The sequence below is a fragment of the Tachypleus tridentatus genome, chromosome 11 (genome assembly GCF_004210375.1).
Source record: "Tachypleus tridentatus isolate NWPU-2018 chromosome 11, ASM421037v1, whole genome shotgun sequence".
NCBI classification, from domain to species: Eukaryota; Metazoa; Arthropoda; class Merostomata; order Xiphosura; family Limulidae; genus Tachypleus; species Tachypleus tridentatus.
The window spans coordinates 93,595,176-93,615,236 of record NC_134835.1 but is presented as its reverse complement, the minus strand read 5'-3'; the positions used below and the strand labels follow the sequence as shown (position 1 = coordinate 93,615,236).

General features: G+C 33.4%; 1 protein-coding gene across 2 annotated transcripts; it reads right to left on the bottom strand.

Moving 5' to 3' along the window:
* Positions 1 to 34: 34 nt before the first annotated feature.
* On the bottom strand, positions 35 to 18,971 carry lovit (loss of visual transmission). Of its 2 annotated transcripts, XM_076468637.1 has the most exons (4): positions 18,818 to 18,967; positions 9,647 to 11,786; positions 7,263 to 7,438; positions 35 to 3,867 (listed from the first exon to the last, which is right to left on the bottom strand). In XM_076468637.1, exons 2-4 carry the CDS (start codon positions 11,370 to 11,372, stop codon positions 3,637 to 3,639), a joined length of 2,133 nt encoding a protein of 710 aa, XP_076324752.1. In that variant the 5' UTR covers positions 11,373 to 11,786; positions 18,818 to 18,967; the 3' UTR covers positions 35 to 3,636. The 2 variants fall into 2 exon arrangements, with proteins under 2 accessions (XP_076324752.1, XP_076324753.1); XM_076468638.1 differs by lacking the exon at positions 7,263 to 7,438 and having other exon boundaries at positions 3,649 to 3,867; positions 18,818 to 18,971.
* Positions 18,972 to 20,061: the final 1,090 nt, after the last annotated feature.

The following is a 20,061-nucleotide window of genomic DNA, read 5'->3' as shown; positions in this document are numbered from 1 at the left end:
ACCATATTTTAATATTTATTTAAATCCAGCCAAATTGAATTGTTTTGAATATGTTTATTCAGCTGAAAAAAATGTCATATTTCACACACACTTTTATACTACAATTATTGAGAGGATGACTAGAGGAAGGTTAACAATACATCATTTTATATGCAAACATGGCTTGTGGGTTTTCTCGACATCACTGAATACATCAATTTCTTTTTTGCTCCATACATATTAGATTAATCAAACTAAATCAAACATTTTTCCTGTAAAAATTAAGAGTTTCAGTTCCGAGTTTGCAACATTTATACTAATACTTAGAAAGTATATGTTATTCACCTACAATTGTGAAGAAAGATTTTGGAAAATTCAAAATAATGGCTGTGATGCTAATGGTACTGAGTACTTCAGGTTTATTGATACAATATTTTTCCACTTAATCTTTCTTGAATTACTTATCATTTAGAAGATAATTTGAAGCTTACTTAAAAAAAAAGAAAAATAAATTGTGGGGTGAAAAGTAAGTTTTAATTTTGTTGAGTGCATGCACCCCATTGAAATGGTTCACGAGTCATCTTCTAGCTATAGTTTAAATATGTTGAACTTAAAGTGATTTAATAGAAGATTTAAGAGTAGTATTACAAAGAACTAACAAAAATATACCTTAACTGTTGAGATTATTATTGATGGCAGACTGCTGAAACCTACAATGCTCAATGAAAAACTATTTGTTTAAAATATACAACACTGTATTAAAAAACAACAACTTACTGTTAGAGAATATACAAAAATAAAAAAAAAATTAGTATAATAAATATAATAATTATTTATTGAAAAAAATTAAATCCTTACGGTCGTACAGATCATTCCCAGTAGTTATGGGTTAGCTGTTAATTAACGGGTATTATTTTTTCCCCTGGTTGAATTTTTATTTCAGCGTTTTATATCAAACTAACTTGCAACTACAAAAGTACTAAGTTATTTGTAACTGTGGAAACCAAAAAAAAACCGACATAAAATAGACAGTAGCTATTTATTAATTTACTTCTCATTAGGAGATTAGTATGATATTTTTTAGAGTGCATTCTGTATCTAGTCGCGTAGGGATTTTCAGGAATTCAAAGAATGAATAACTGTTATAACCACATTGTTCTAGTATTGCGTCTCAGCCGTCTGGCGAGCTCTGTATGCACGAAACCCGTCGTCATTGGCATTGGATACAGCGAACATAGTGTGGTTGTACCATATACAGATTGTGTTAAATATAAAATAGGCCTAACAATAATAATAATAATGTCTAATCACAAGTAAATTAATAATGATCATGCTTCGTTGGCTTGAAAAAAAAAAAACGTTCACGTCATAGAAATCGTTGTAATAACTATTTATGTAATGTGTTTTTATTCTGCTTTAAATTTTTTTTTATTACTAGTCGCATGAAACAACATATACGAATAGTATATCGATACTTTAAGTAATTTAAACTCTATAATGGTCAGTTGAAAAACCTTGAAAATTATATAAATACTATATGTACTGCCTTAATATAAAAGGCCTTAATGCATTTCGTTTGTTGATCCAATCTCTCGATTTGAGCCTTGAATAAGCGAAACTGCAATCTACAACAGAGGATGGAGCGAATTAACGAACGAACATATTAAGCCTTTGCGTCACAAACTGTTTTCAATTCCACACCTGGTGAAAATGTGCTGTGTTTCAGTATGACACATGCTTCATCGTTATATGGTGCTGAAATATTATTTGACTTTAAATGTTTTGAAAGTGAACAGGGCTGAATAATTTGATGTATAGATCAGCTATGATAAATTGAAAAAGGATAAATAAAAATAATGCATGTTCATCTACTTGATTGGTGTAAAATTAAATGCACATTATTTTGATTTAATCGTGTCTCAGTGATACCTATACGATTTTCAGATCACCAAAACAACGCACACTGACGCCACTACTAGTTACCGCGAATTTCGAGATTTTCTTATTTTTTCTGAAAGAAACAAAACATTTTAAACTCATAAACCCGGTAATTAATCAAGCACTCATATCAAAACACAAACAAGAAAAAATTAAACTTTCAGAGCAATAGAAGTTTACAATATGTTATTAAATTTGCGCTTTATTCTTTCAACAACGTTTTATGATGCTAGTAATATTAACCTTCTAATGAGTGACATCTTGTAAGTTACCCGAAAAACTAACAATACATAACCACGTGAACATGACAATGTTTAAAGCATCAGAACTGTAGCACTCGCTCACTGAGCTTTTACAAGACAACATTAGCAAGAAAGTATTTAGATAAATCTCATAAAAAACTAAGTATCAGATAAATGGAAATAGAATTCTAATATATGCAGGAATACACATACATACATAACATTTTAAACATAAGTGGAGCTACTTGGAAGTAGTTAAGTTGAATACAGATAAAAAGTGGAAATAGACTGATCATAGGTAGCGCTTTAAAATGTTAAAATTTACTAATAAAAAAATGACAGTGTTATATGCATATTTTCGAGATCAATTATAGCCGGTTATGAAATTTTAGTAACCTGAAGAGTCCTTTTGGTTTAAAATGTTTTCGCGAAGCGCCAACTCGATCGATGAAATAAAAGATTCCATGTATATGAAAAGCTGTATTCAGTAATTAAATGCGTTACTTCACATACATTTAATTTTACAAAAAAAAAAAAATAAATTTTCGACATTAATCGCAAATTCCGTTTTGATAAACTCCGAGTTGTACAATTGTAGTAAATAAAAAAGTGCAAATTAGTGCATGGATGTTGACAGCTTGGTGTGCAAAGACTTAATTGAAATCAGTTTACAGAATCAAGAACACTTGTTATCAATGCTCGCTCTTAGTTCTCTTAAAAAAGAATAGTGGGATTGAATGAAACATTGTAACACCCCCACGGTTGAAAGTGCAAGGAGGTTTGATGTGATGGGGATCACTTAGATTACGAGTCGAGTGCCTTAACCACCTGACCATGCCGGACATCCAAAGCACGATATTTAGACAGTGAACATTAGGTCTAGCATGTTTAGTTTTCTTAATCCTCCAGTCTGCTTTGCAAAATTTAACAACAGATAGTTTTCACAATATTATTTCTCGTACTACTACAACTTTATTCATAACCATCACATTTTACTTGAGGAATTTTTAAAATGAAAAAGTAATAAACAGTTTGTTATACATCTTATATACCAGTTGTTTAAGGTACTGAATTTAGTTCAGACAATAAATATTTTGTGTTATTTATCTTAAGGTTGTTTTTTTCTACAAGTTTTCCTTATCCTAATAATACACTAATCAGAGGAATTTGATAAACAAATCATGGTGCAAATGAAGTTTAAATATATGTATATAACTTGTTTGACAAGAATCATTAAGAAAACAAATAATTTATACTTGATACATAACGAAGTTTCTTGCAAGATCATTAATTACTAATTATGTTATTTGGAAAGCAGGAAGACGTCAACGTATGTTGTTAACAACTCTTGAAGTTTTTCTTTTAAAATAAGAGCTATTAATAGCAACAGAAAATTTTCTTTCTTTTAAACTGTAATCGTGCTTCATCAGAAATATGCAAGTTACTCATTTTAGTTGTTCTGGCGGTTTAAATAAATTTAAAGATCAAGATACATAACTTGCGTAGCACAAAGGGCGCCACAAAAGCTCAAAATCGAAGCTGCCCAAACTGTGGCTACACTTGAACCGACAGCTTGCACTATACTTCCCATACACGAGGAGAGTATGAATTGCGAGAGAAATACCATACTACCTACGGTAGCTACATCGGTTCCAATACCTCGTACGTGCGATGACGTCAGTTGACTTCCTTCCGTTGTCTTTTCGAACTATACCGAATAAATAAACAAACAAGCAGTAAAAGACATACAACACAACTTTAAATATTTTGTAAGCTGTCCAATAACCATGGAGACATAAGACAAGTTTGTAATTATAACAAATTGTAAAAAAAACATACATCTAAAGAAAATCACCGTCCATAACTAAATCGTTCCAATAATGAAGATATAACTGAAGAATAAATTTATATAACTCGTTACATATTTTTTTATATGTTCAAGCAACCATCACAAAGTTGTTAACATAAAAAAGTTTAATTTTATTATTATTATTATTTTTTTTTTATCAGAGAAGCCTTCAATTCAGTGGAGGTTTCGCTGGTAACAAATATGTAAAGTTATCTCGGAAATTAAATCTAAATTTTGTATAACAAGAACATCCTGACACTTTATGTGTTCGTCTAACTTGTTGAACTATGTAGGTTTGTCACAAAAAAAAACAACCAAACGAGAAACTCGTCTTTTGTGCACTCGAACCGACAATAGATACAGTCATATAAGTGCAACTAATGTTGTTGACCCGTAGAATTAATGATGAGATTTGTACGCCCCTCTTCATTGGTTACATTGCTTGTGAGTCCGTTATTTCATTTGTTATAAAATTTCTAATAACGTTAGGGCCATAAGTATTGTAAACAAAAACTGTAATCAGTATTACAATTAATTCTGTTTATTACATCTTGGTAATATAGTAAGTAGCAAAGAAAAATAAAATTACTCAAAACATACAACACTTGAACCTTACCGATAGCGAACAGCATAAAAAAACAACAACCTGATAATTTGAAGTTAGTGTCTTGATTTAGTATTCGTGATGCTTATTTTGACTTGATAGAGCCATTAAATCATATGTTAAATAGTAACAAACATATCCAGCTATATTTCTTCCAGTTTTTATAGCAAACATATGAAACTTTTTTTCTCTCTCTTTCTATGCAAGATAAACGTTTCATATTCAACTTTCAAGGTAATTTATTTGCTAAAGTTTTTAACATATCTATGACTGACTTAATATGATTAAAAATCATTCTTAACAACAAATATGGCCTGGCATGGCCAAGCGCGTAAGGCGTGCGATTCGTAATCCGAGGGTCGCGGGTTCGCGCCCGCGTCGCGCTAAACATGCTCGCCCTCCCAGGCGTGGGGACGTATAATGTGACGGTCAATCCCACTATTCGTTGGTAAAAGAGTAGCCCAAGAGTTGGCGGTGGGTGGTGATGACTAGCTGCCTTCCCTCTAGTCTTACACTGCTAAATTAGGGCCAAAGTGCCCCACCAGATAATGTTATTAATTTGTTATATAATTTATTAAAAAGCAGAAAATGTGTAAAACTATGTTTTTAAAATGCACTCGACGAAATCTGTTCAAATATTATCTCAAATCCTAATTTTAACACAGGCTTTCGTAAATACCTTATCTTTTGATGATTTTAGTTACATTTTATCATAAGAAGTGTTGTGTAACTGTTGTAGTTTATTAGATCTTATTCCAATTAGTCTACAAAATGATGAAACAAGTTTAGAAATAAGAGAATTGATGTTATGAAATTTTCAATCCGATTGAAAATTTATGGACTGAGTTAAAGCATAAACTCATTGAAAGTATGGCAAGTAATTGTGAAACAGCACTGAACTCTAAGGGAATGCTGACTAAATATTAATATATGAAACTGGTTCTTGTTAACTTGCGTTCCATTTTCACGTTCTATAAGAATAGAATTGTAACTAAAAAACCTTTACATTTTTTCTGAAATAAACCGCATCGATGATTGCTCTTTTTTCTGGGCTATACAGTGTTAATATTCTATCGTTGACTATAAACGAGTAGTTTTTGTTTTGAATTAAGCACAAAGCTACACAATGAGGTATCTGCTCTGCCCACCACGGGGATCGAAACCAGGTTTTTAGCGTTGTAAGTCCGCAGACATACTCCTGAGTCACTGGGGGGCACGGGTGAGTAAATTGTGATAAAAAAATCAATATACAAATAAACAAAATTATGTGAAAAATGCAGCCTATACAAAGCCGTCGAAAAACGGATTGAACCAGAGTTACATAAGGAAGGATGATTGTACTTTGGATATGAAAGCCTTATGATAGAGATTTGTGCAATGAAAACTACACTTCAGGGGTATTATCACTAAGTACGACCGTAAGATAGAACTTGGTAGGACCTGGTGACATGGACTGTAAAGACGTGACGCGTGTCCAACATTGTTTTATAATTAACTCAACTTCTATGTACAAGCCTACAAATATATATTTCAATATGTTGGAGTGTAACTCCAAGTGCAGGTAAAACGAACACTCAATCATTTCTTTTTTACGCGACCAATATGATTTAATGGCTCTTTGGGTGATGATGTATATGGATAGCGAGAAAATGTGGTGGAAAATAAATTTACCGTCTTGCCATGGTTTTATTAAGTGAGCAATATGGCGGACGATGAAAATTTTTTCTTACAATTTTGTTGCAGAACTGATGAACGAATATTCTGCATTATGAAGTCCAATCTTAGTACATTGCGCCAACATCAAACAAAAACAATAAGGCGGATCATAATTGTCTGTTTGTTTCGAATTTCGCGCAAAACTACATGAGAGCTATCTGCGCTAGCCATACCTAATTTAGCATTGAGAGACTAGAGGGAGGGCAGCTAGTCATCACAATCCACCGTTAGTTTTGGGGCTACTCTTTTACCAACGAATAATGGGATTGACCGAAATATAATAATGCCCCCACGGCTGAAAGGGCTAGCATGCTTGGTGGGACGGGGATTCCTACCCGCGACCCTCCAATTAGGAATCGAGCGCCCTAACCACTTGACGAGCGGATTAAGAAAAACTATTTTTCGTTGTGGTGATAGTAGTTAGCATGGAAAATATGGTGAATGATAAAAATACATCTTGCCTTTATGCTTCAGCTGTAACAAACAAGAAATATAGCGGATTATGAAATTAAATTTCAGTAGCTACCTCTTGGTAAATAAGCAACAAAAATTAGTGAATTATGAAAGTAAACCTTACCTTTACAGTCGGTGAGAACATAATATTTAGTATCACTTTGACAAGTGATAATGTGCTGGGAAATATGGAATGGTGCTTACTACAGATACAACAAGCAAGAATGTAGAAAAGTTGTTGGGAAAAGTTTATAAGGTCCATCGTGATTTTTGTTTTTATTTTTAAATAAACACCTAACTTTGATTCATTTACATTATTTGTCTAGAAAAAAAAGTTCCATATTTTTGTAGAAAAATGACCCCCTTCCCACTTTGTAGAGCTGCTACGCTCCTGTGTGTTAAATTCTAAAAGTTATGATTACGGTTACGATGCTGTTACAACAAGCAACAATAACTTTTGGTTCATGAGACTAAGCCTTACCGTTTCGTTGCAATGGTAGTGAGCCACAAAAAGATAAGGCATTGTGAACAACGTAGCATACATAATTCCAGCAGTTGGGGAAAGGAAGATGACACATAGTTTGTGCTTTACCATAGCCATCACAATCATACCGATGGAATAAGCAAGTTGTCCCCCAACGTAGACGGACTTGGCTCCTGTTGATTAGAGCAAACACAAAGCTAACTTCAACAAATTGTTAGTTATTTCCGTACGAATTCTCTAAGAAAATAATTTATTATGCTTTTCTTTCAAATAATCAAGTTATGAAGAATGGTTAATTTCAAAATTTTTATGCAGGGGTTTCGGATCATAAAGAAATATCATGTTATTTATTTATTAACATAAACTATGTCTGTTTGTTTTCTTTTCGTACATATCATCCTTACTTTGTTTTAGTGAATATGTTCCCCTAGCAGCTTTAGTGGTAATTATGCGTACGATATCAAGTATGAATAATGTTTCAAGTTAATATAGGCCCAGCATGGCCAGGTGGTTAAGGCACTCGACTTGTAATCTGAGAGGGTGGGGGTGTTATAATTATCAATCCCACTATTCGTTGGTAAAAGAGTAGCCTAGAGTAGTGAGATTGACCATAACATTATAACGCCCCCACGGCTGAAAGGGCGAGCATGTTTGGTGCGACCGGGATTCGAACCCGTGACCCTCGGATTACGAGTCGAACGCCTTAACACGCTGGGCCATGCCGGCCCGTGTATCTAATGAAAAATTTTAAAAATCTAATATTTTCCAAAACCTGTCTCATATTGTTAAAGTTTCTTGCAATAAATAATGCAATAATTAAAACAAAAAATTAACATATAATTCAAAATGAAAGCTAAATAAACCTAAAACGATGTAATAATTCCCTAATTACAATTACTGCTGTTTGTCAAAATCTAAGCTATGCTCTTAGTTTTGCATCTTATCAGCAGAATAGTTTTTGATTGAAGAAAAATTCATTGAATGATTGAAATATCTTATTTAACTCTAATTGACTGATAATTAGCAAGTGAAAAAAAAACACGGTCTTTGATGCTTTCTAGCATAATTACGATAAAAAATGTGATGTAATATAATGCAAATTACAGTAATGTTCTATTAAACCCCTCATGTTCTATTTTAGACCCCAACCACGCTGTTACAGTCCATGCTACCACGTCTTGTAATGCTTGCTCTATTTGACGATCGTGCAATTTGACAACAGCTCTTTATCGTAGCCCCCCCCCCCAGTGGCTCAGCGGTATGTCTGCGGACTTCCAACGCTAAAAACCGGGTTTCGATACCTGTAATAGGCAGAGCACAGGTATCGCATTGAGTATTTGTGCTTAATTCAAAACAACAACAAATCTTTATGGTAATTTCCATTGCAAGAGATCCTTAGAAGGTTGTTGTGTCTTAGGTACACCGACGAGGACAACGTTTTCTTAGCGTGCGTTTTAACAATCCGATCGCATAAAAATCTATAGGCTCTGTGTTCGGCGACTTGTAACATACGTCTTTGTATGGAATAGTACGAATACCCATCTCATTATCCGGCTACTTAAAGTATGTGCAATAGTGGAGCAGATACGTCGTGGAAGCAGTTTTTGTTTTTTTAACACGTCTTATGCAGCTTTTCCAGATGGAAATTCATCTATATTATGTTGTATACTATTGCCTGGAGTAAGTGGATGTCTTTTTGTTACTGATATTTATGGTTATGTAGCAATAGCCTGCTACAAGATCCCTTATTTTGCTTACCATGTCTGGGATTATTACTTGTTTCAAGTCACTTTCTGTATGGTATTAGAACCTTAAGTTTGTCTATATTCCTTTGTTTTCAATACCAGTAGATACACGAAATATGTTACCGTAATATAAATTCTAAATCCCTGATCCAAAGGTACTTTTATGTATGCATATTGTGTTGTTACATATTGTTACATACTGATTGTAGGTGGTATTCAATTAGCCGTTTTGATTGATTGATTAGAATTAAATACAAAGCTACACAACGGGCTTTCTGTACTCTGTCCACCACAGGACGAAAACCAGCATCTAGTGGTGTAAGTCTCCAGACATACCGTTGTGTCACTGGAGGGCTAGCCATTTTGAACACAAACCAATGTTAAATGTAGTTATGAGCTGCGTAGTTCCACCGCGACTTTAAATCGATTGTGATTGTCACGTGACTTATTGATTTACATCTGCGAAATTGTTGTAACATAACTTACTCAACTTATTCTCTCATTACACAGTTGTAAATAAAAAACTATAAAGCACGAACTGGCTAAACTAGAATTTCTGTACACAAATCACTCAGTTTTTAAGGCAGCAGATAGTAAAACAGTATGTAAATAAGTATAAAGAAATTACTTGCTTACCAAATCGTTTGACAAGCGTTTCAATGATATAAGAGTAGGTAGAGCAAGAAAGAGAGTAGACAGCCATTCCCCAGCATCCATATTGTACACCTTCGTAATATCTCAGGTTCAAAGGGGATCCGTCTGGAGCCTTTGGATCTCCTTCGAATATTACTTCTCCTACAAAATCCGTAAAGTAAAGGGAGTAGCACACCAAAGAGCTCCAACAAAAGAGGTTAGTTAAACAGAGAATTCGTAAAGAATTGGGCATAAAAACTATGGACTTTAAATATTCTTTCAGAGTAGGTTGAGTCTGTGGGCCAAAAGTGTCATCAGAAGTTGCAAAGGTGTTTTTCAGATTTGTTCCCAAATCGTCTACGTTTCCGATTGGGTAAAACTGATTTAAACGTTCTTTTCCACAGTAATTGGAGTTTATGGCTTCTTTTAAATGATTTGGATCTGACTTTGCGTTTTCTGACTCATCCGTTATTGCAAAATATTTATTTATTGGGCTAAGATCGTTGAGAACGAAAGTTTCTCCAGTATCAGTTATATTACCATTCTGTCTCGTACTCCCGTACCATTCGTTACCAATTTGTACGCTTTCAGTTTCTTCGTCGTCTTCATTTGTAAATTTTTGGTATTTTCCACCATGGGCCTTAATTTGTTTCTTCTGTGTCATTTCTGCTGTATTATGCAGAAGAACATCTAAAGGAATCTCTCGGAAGCTGGAAATGGTGGCCACGAGACAAACAACAAACAGGACAGCTACAATTGTAAATACTGCGCGGACATGACTTCGGAAGATTTTCCCAATGACTGTAGACTTCCAGTTGATTCCACCCATAGCGTAACCAATTGATCCTCCCAGGCCTGCCATTATAGTGAAGGTGCTGAGACCCAAGGCGTGGTCTTCTACCACTGTAACATCCAGTAGATAAGTGCGGGCGGGTGACTGGCATGAATCAGAACATAAGTCTAACAATACAGTCCCGACTACAGTGAATACAATACCCCAAGGATGATGACGAACAACCTCGTATCTTGATATATTAAACACTGTAGTAGTTTCGGTTTGAAATTGGGTCTTCGTTATAAAGTTAGTTGAGCCCTCTGGTACCACCTTTGGTACGTTCGTAGATCCAAACATATCATACCTTGTAACATAACCAGTAGAAGTAATATTTTCAACCTCTTCGTAGAATAATTCATCTCGATCGCCAAGATAAAGTCCAATGTCTTTTCCATTGGGAACAAATATAAGTCCCACGATGATTCCCAGAGAGAGAAGAATGATGAACGGTCTCCTACGACCCAGGCCTGAGTAACATTTGTCGCTTAGAGAACCCAGAACTGGGGTTAGAAAAAATCCTATTAGTGGACTCAAACACCATACCAAAGTCATGAGCCTCACTTGGACTCCCAATCCTAGCAGGATAGGACTCACAAAGGCTGTTTCAGCTGCATAACAAAATTCAATACCACATACTGCACCACTGAGAACCACAAGTTCCCATCGAGCCTTCCGTCTATAGATGTGCGAGTAGTCATCTGGTAAACCGCCCTGGTTTAATCGTGTAATTGTGTTAGTTTTTAGAACGTCGAATGTATGTTGGGCACGAGTCTGGATGTTTGCTACGCGCTGGCTCAAGCTAGATTCCTTTAAAAGTTGGAAAGAACTCTTGGTTCGAGTTTGTAGAGTTTTAAATGCGGCAACTCCTTCTACATACACAGAGTTTATATTCATGTCGATAGCCTAGAAGCATATAATGAATAGCTTAAACTTGATAATTTGTTTTTCAGGGTGTATGAGACAAATGAATGATAAAGTTTTCAAAGTAGCTTTTTAGATAATATTTCATCACAATACATGTAACTGAATAATTTGATAAGCACAGAAAAAGACAAGCTGATTTTTGTTTTAAAGCTCGAACTTGGACTTTCAAAATAACAGCGACAAGAATTCCACACCTTCATAACAACCAGCTAGTACGAAACAAACTACGGTCGTTAATTTTGACAAATTCACTTCGTCTGTACAAGACGTGTAGAGATAGAACTTGCTTGTAATAGACATCAGGCTGTAATGACTAGATGTACAAATATCACTTGCAGGATTTCTTTTATTATCAGGATTACAAGACTGTAAAATGGATGAAATCTGTAAAGAAAGGAATTTAAGTTAGCATTAAACCTGTATTTACATACATGTAATTCAAGAATGCTTGAGAGGTAAAAAACAAAGTTAATTTGTTTGTTTGCTTTGAATTTCGCGCACAGCTACACGACGGCTATCTGCGCTAGCTGTCCCTAACTAGCAGTATAAGGCAGCTATTCATCACCACCCACGGCCAACTCTTAGGCTACTCTATTCCAACGCATAGTGGGATTGATCATAACATTATAATGCCGCCATGGCTGAAGGGGCGAGTACGTTTGGTGTGACGGAAATTCGAACATGCAACCCTCGGATTACGAGTCGAGCACACTGACAAAGTTAGTGTTAGGTAAAAGATTACTGAAGTATATCAGTTATAGGAAGTAATTTGAACATAACGAGCGAAACATACAAGCAAAACAGCAGACTATGATGGAGAAATGCCATTAGGACTTTCTATTGATCTATTCTGTACTGAAGTTAGTGATACTGAGACAGGAGAGTAATTGTCACAGTAACGGAACAGTATGTAGTGTGTAACTGCACGTGCGATCTCTATGTTAAAAGCTTCTATATGTTGATACTATACAACAAAGAAGGAACTGCTTGCATTTCTAATACTTGCTAAACATTACTTACTTTTATGATAGAAAGTTTATTATTCGAGTGCATCGTTTTTTGATACTGAAACGAATGATAAATCTACAAAATTCAGAAAGTATTATTATGCATTAAATAAATCCTCTTAAATCATCAATTGATTTCCAGGGGTTGCATCAACCACCATTTCAACTAACCTGACTACCTAGTGCATAGAACAGTGGGAAGAAGATAACAAAACATTAGATTTGGGCCTTTTCACAGTGTGAGCTGGATTTATATTGAGAGTGAAGTAACCTAAGGATCACTAAATAATTAATATTTATTAATTAACACCGTAAAAGTTTGTGTGACACGGAAAGTCTGAAGAATGAGAAGGGGTCCTCCAATAGCTTTTTGCCAAAATATATAATTCTTTAGAATCTTTGGATCATTCCCATTATAATACGTATAATGTCTTGTTTGCAATTTCATTGTTTGTTTTTTTTGAGAAAACGTTATTTTTATATTCTAATATTATATCTAACGCAGTTAGATTCATATCCGCCTAGTGTTCAGAGTTGTTTAATCTTAAATTAATTTTATTATAAATATATTTTACAAAAAAAAAAATGCCCTTCTAGTAAAACTGCGTTAAGTTTTCTACAATAAGTACTTTGCGACTGTTTGTTTTCAGCCAAAGCTACACCATGAATCACCTGCACTGTATCTATTGAGGTGATGTAATCTTGAGTTTTTGGAGTTACTATTCCCGAAGCTTACCACTGAGTCATTATAGACGAAATTATTGATAAACGTATAATAGCACTTAAAAGTTCCGCAATCTTGTGTTTATATATTTGTACTAAGACGAATTATTATGTACCATAAAGATAAGCTTTAAAATTCCGAGCATATTTTTGTAAAAACATGAAATATAAGTTCAAGGATATTCAATGATATTTTCATATTGATTATTGACGGATGGGAATTCCATTGTACCTGTTGTGTAGCAGTTTTTCAACAAATAAAATATTAAATTATTATGGAATAAATTACTATTTAATTGGCGATTTCATGTTTATGATAAAAAAAATTAATTAATAAAAGTTTTGTCAACACTGTGCCATAGTTAACACAAACTTATCTATAGGTAAAACATTTGGAATGCTATACATAATGATGCGAGAAAATATAACCTACTAAAATTTAAGTTTCAAAAACTATTTATTAATTTTTCATTAAAAAGGTATATTTGTATATTCAAACATGTTGTATTATCTGTTATATGAATAAAAACGAATTGAATTTGCCACGTCGTTAAATAGAACAATAAATTTTAGTTTTTAATCATCTGAACGAGAGCCCTTTTACCGTTTCGAGGGTGAATTTCTTTTCAAATCACCAGAAGTGCATTTTTTTAAATATCTAAAAAAAAAGGTTATATCCAGTTTTGTTTTAACAAAATTTACATTTATAATAAGCCTTTAACATTTTCATACTATTCATCTCAGTTGGCGAGAACCATCACAGTCAAAGTTAAGCTGGCTATCGTAATCCACCTTTCCTAACAGAGGAGTGAAGATCTCCATATTGTTCTTGAAGTTAACACGAAGCAAAAATTTATCTCTTAATTCAACCATCTTCTGAAGATGAAATGCGTACTTAAAGTTGCGAATGAGGCTATTTTATGATGCTTGACCATTCTTTATAGATTTAAATAAATGGATATTACGATAATAGATCATATTATTTGTTTCACAGGATTAGTGTTAGTGAGATAAATACAGGGGTAGGAAAAATAACAGAGAAACCTGCATAAAGATGTGTTTATTCTTTCTCAAATGCGAAATGGATTACATCATTAGGTAACTGTTATTTCAAAGAATTATTAGACAGATGATCTGTATTACTCAATCTATGCTAGTTCCATTTTACGTCTGTTTTCATGAAAAATGGGAAAGAAGTGAAAAATTATTTTAAAAATTCGGTACATGATTTATAAATGCATGTGTCTACATGCACACGTTCTAATCATAAAGAACTGAAGTAGTTGTAATAGATGTTATTAAGGTGCTTCTATTGAATATTTCAATTTTTTTTCTCAACACTTGTTGCGAGATTTGTTTGTTTTTGAATTTTCGCGCAAAGCTACATGAGGGCTATCTGGGTTAGTCTTTCATAATTTAGCAGTTCAAGACTGTAGGGAAGGCAGCTAGTCATTGCCACCAATCGCCAACTCTTGGGCTACTTTTTTACCAATCATAGTGGGATTGATCGTCACATTATAACGCCCCCACGGCTGAAAGGGCGAACATGTGTCGTGTGATAGGGATTCGAACCCGCGACCCTCAGATTTCGAGTCGAGTGCCCTGGCCATACCGGGTTATTTGTAGAGGGGAGATCAAAGTAATCAAACACCAATGCTAGATTACTTGAAACGGGGCGTGACCTAACGGTTTGCATAATCAGACTGTAACTTAAAAAAAAATAAAAAATCATAGTTTGTGGCCCATTACTAAAAACATTTGTTCAGTGCTTTCGGGTTTGTAGGTGCACAATAAGTGTAATTGTCAAATTGAACTTTTCAGTAAAACAAGAAAAATCTCTATACAGATGCTGAATACGTTAGATTATCATGATTTTGGAGCTCGCCACGTCTTTATACCTTTTGTTGTTGTGTCTGATTATATTGTAGTTGACAACCATATATCTTGGCATTAGTCGTGCAACGTAATGTACATTGCAACAGGCTTCGTTGTAAAGCTATTATGTTCAAAGCACACAACTCGTCTTCGAATACTTCTCAAAATCAATAGTACAATTGCACAGAAATCTACAGGTTATATCTTATGAAATGGCATAAACACCCGTTTTATTCTTCAGCTGCTTGACGTATGCAACGGTTGAACAGATATACCTTGGTAGCAGCTTGTATATAAGCAAACTGCATCGTTTTCCAGTGAGAGATGATTCTCAATAATGTTGTGCCTTGTTGATTGTGGCACATGGACGGGGTTTTGTGAATAAATTTTGTGTTTGTGGGTTCAACTATTATGGCTAGGGTACAAATTCTTGCAGATATTTTTGGGTGGTCTTGGGTCACCAAAATGATTCATATTCCTTTGTTTTCCCAATATCATTAAGCACAAAGGATATTTCAGGATTTGTACATTCTAAATCCCAGATCAGAACACATCTTTATGATCTGACTTAAGAAATTTTTTAATTATACACGGCTGCTACTGATTTTCGGTGGTAACACACAACCTAGGAAAAACTAATTAATGACAATTTGTAGTTCTGATACGTATCACCAGCCAAGATTTTGTATTGCACTTAACCCTCTATACATAATAAAAAGTAGAACTTAAGAAATTTCGAAGTATGACTGGATATTTTAAAATATTTCTATAGATATTTCACTTTTACATAAGATTCTGTAAAGTTAGATTCAACAATTATGATATTAGTAAGTGTTGTTAAACATAAGAAAGCTGACATTTACAGCTGTTACAAGAGTAAAATCGCAGAATTATTATTGTAAATTAAACTAAATATCAGTTACAAATTTACTTGTTATACATATATATTTGAAAATATATTCATGCTTAAAGACAATTTTATATTAATAAATATATGCGAAAAACATCACAAGACTACAATACACACACACAATAAAACAAAGTGCAACCATTTTATACATTACTTAGACTACAGTTAATTCTTTCTTATATCTTTTAAAATTTGTAATGCACACTAGAGGTATTTATACATTTTGATAAAAAGCTTAGAAAAAACAACTTTTAAACTACAGATAATTACAAAAGAACTTATTTTAAATCAACGTTTCGTCTTTGCGGCTTCATCAGGGTTATTAGCTTCAACTGATTCAATCTTGATATGTAATTAAACATTTAAATCTTTCACGCAAATAACAAGTCGTTTGTTAGACTAGTAATAGTTTATTAAATCACTTTGAGTATATAAAGTTGAATTTTAGAAATTGGATTTTTAATGTGTGAACAGTCTGGAGGCTAAATCCTTTCTGGATATCACTCATGACTGGAGATTTTTTATGCAAAGTTTTCAGATGCTACTTATGTATAATAGGCAATAAGTATATGTTTAAGATAGTTCTTAGAGGGACATCTTTAGACTGTTGTAGGGTTTCATAATAGCCATCATATAAGGCTTCTTTGTTTCTGTACTTGTTGATTTGTCCAAGTAATTTTAGTTAAATATCTTAACTTTATTTGGGTAAGTAAATATATCACATGTATCTTGCATTTAAATAGAACTAAACAGTGGCTGGCACTTAGAGCTCCGAGTTCTCCACGGAACCGCTCGGCATTGCCGAACCTATATCGAAGCTAAATCCAAGATAGTGCACACCATGTATATGCAAATAAAACACACTCGTATCAACAGAACACCATCTGTTCGTGCGAATGGAAAGAAGCTGCGTTCTTTATTTAAATAGTACTTAATACATTTTGTAAAAGGTTAAAAACAAATTACAATCAGTAAACATTGTTTTTATGTTGTTTTTTTATTTCAAACATTAACATATATTTCGTTAGCAGCTAAACGATATTAACATACAATGACTGATTACTTTGATGGTCATAATTATTATCATATGTCAGAAACCATTTTTAGTGTTAGTTTCACTTCTTGATTTTTAAGTTCATGTTTATTCTACAAGAGCTTGGAATCTTCCATAATTTTCCTGAAACTTAACTCACTCACCAAATTATTCCAAATAATAAAACTAAGTTAACAAAGAATAAAGCACAGAGTCTATTAGTGTCCAGTATTATAGATCCAAAATAGTTAGACAGATCTTACAAACAACACTCACAAAGAAAGTCGATATGCTCGGATTCTCTTTTACACGTGTTACACAATATTGCATGTTTAACAATGACGTTACATTTCAGAGATTCTAATCTTTCCACGGTGGTGAATTCGAATCCAATCACCGAACATGGTAGCTTTTTCATTCTTGAGAATGTTATAAAACGACGTTTAATTCCGTTACTTTGATTAAAGTAACGTAAGAACTAGCAGTTGGTGGAGTTGACTGGTGTATTACTTATAAATTATATTTCTAATATTTCATACCCTTTACTAGGAAGTCAACCACACTGGGTATACTGGTGCATATCGCTTTAATAAATGATTTCCACTAGCATATACACATCACGGCGTTTTTATACTGTAGGAAGTTGTTTAATTTTTTTTTTTTATAAGGATCAAATTATTTGAATTATTACGAGCTATATTTACAATCAGCGGATAAAATATTCTTAAACCCATACTTTTTTTTTATTATAAAAATGTAGTGCCCGAACATATTACCATGATGTAACTAAAAATAACTAACGACTGAAATGAAACAGGTAAGGTTTGTTTGTAGTTAAGCACAAAGTTACACAATAAATTATCTGTGTTGTACCTACCACGGGTATAGAAACCTGGTTTTTAGAGTTATGGTCCTTCTTACGGTCGTTAGATATTTAAGTAAAACATTGGTTGAAAATATTTTCTTTGTTCTGAATTCAAATTTTGATACTATTGTAGTTAAATCAATTGTTTATATTTATCTAAACGGAAGCTATAATTATAAAAAAGTACTTTTACATGCGTTATTATATGCATAATATTGTCATCCTTTACGGGCGATTACAGTATTCAAGGTTTACAAACTACGTGTAAACAGGTATTTCAGTAGATATGTCACTTTATAACAACGTAATATCGGAAACTATAGTTATAATTGATGAAGAAAGAGCGTTTCTATATATTGCATGTTCTTGAATTTCGCGCAAAGCTACACGTGGGATATTTATGCTAGCAGTCTCTAATTTAGTGGTGTAAGACTAACTAGGCAGCTAGTCATCACCACTCACCGCCAACTCTTGGGCTACTGTTTTACCAACGAATAGAGGGATTGACCGTCACATTATAACGCCCCCACGGCTTAAAAGGACTCTCAGATTACGAGTTGAACGCCTTAACCACCTGGCCACAGTATGAGAGGCCTGGTGAGAATAATCAAAACCTATTGCATTAAAATTACCTTATTTCGTTCTCAGTGACTCGTTCAAAGAACATTAACACGTGGAAACTCTAATACTGAAAACAGACTTGTTAAATTTTATAATTTACACGAAAATTACTGAACTAAACAGTTTTACAGAGTATAAAATGATCAAGACATGTTTTTTTTTCTTCTAGTACCACAAAATAAAATTAAATTATGAATACAGTTTTGTTTCAATTACCTTTTCATCCGCTTGTGATGAATAGTTGGTTGTTACTCATACAAAGTTTAAAGCACACTATAATGTATTACTAACTTTTCGTCTTGTTTTACAAATGTAGCTTTTCCAGTAAATAAAAATCTATATTTTTGTATCATACAGAAAAAAAGAACATGCTGCACTTACCTACTGGAAGAAGTCACTTAGATTGTACCTGCACGTCTTCTTGAGAAGAAACGCTGACTTTATGGCTTCGCTGTCTTATGTTCTTTGTTCTTATTGGTTAAACCACGCCTATGCAAAGTGATACGGAGACGTGACGTTATAGAACTTCGATAAGTGTGAGGTTACTATTGAAAAAGAAAGACAAAAGGGATTTCTAACTGATGAACATGGCGTCAAGACCCATATTCGTTAACATTGTATAGCAATCACAATCGATTAGTATATTTGGTGTGAAATTACTCTTGACCTGACAAATCCATTTATCTGTAATTACCTGGAACGAGTAGCCGCTGGACCCGTTTCTCCCAAAACGGAATGTTCGTAACAGAGTGCGAAAGACAATATATATATATACACACACACACACACATCTTAATACATTAAGTAATAATACTGTACTCTGGTATTAAGTACTATGTTTTAGTTTCTTTTATGATGGTCGCTACGAACAAGTTAAACAAAGAAACTAAATACGCAACTAAAATATATTTTTAGGAAGTAGAATTTTCTGTTAGCTAAAAATCTTAAAGATTTTCTCTTAACATTAAAACGCCTTTTCCCCCCTTGATTACGTTTTATAAAAGTGTGCAAAACAATTTAAAAAATAAAAATAAAAAACTGTATTAAGAGTAAGGTAAGACCAATGTTTTATACTTTAATTTAGTTGATATATAGATAATTAGGTTGTGAATATAAATACATTAATTTCTCACTTGTGTTTTTCTATGGAAACGTTTAGTGTTCTAAAACCACTGAACATATCTTTCTTCCAATGGGTCTTTGGTTAAGACAATAGACACTTTGTAAGTAGTGTATTTATGAGCTTTAGAACAAAAATTCTAAAGTGCTTGATCTTAATTATTCTGATATATATTGAGCACAAGATGATACAAATAGAATTATGCTTAATACAGAGAAAGAAGAAATAAATTTTATGAACATTTATAATCACCACCATGGTATCGTGTAAAGGCTTAATAAAAAAAACCAAAGTCTATAATAATTTTTTTTCTTTTACAATAATTTAAATAATACTTAAATCAATATTATTAAAATACGCTGTTTATTCCGTTTGTTATTATAAAAGAAAAGCTACACAATTGGCTACATGCGTTCTTTTCACCGCGAGGAATCGAATCGAGGATTTTGACGTTGTAACTCCGTAAAACTACCGCCGACTCATTGGAGACTTTTATAATCTCAGA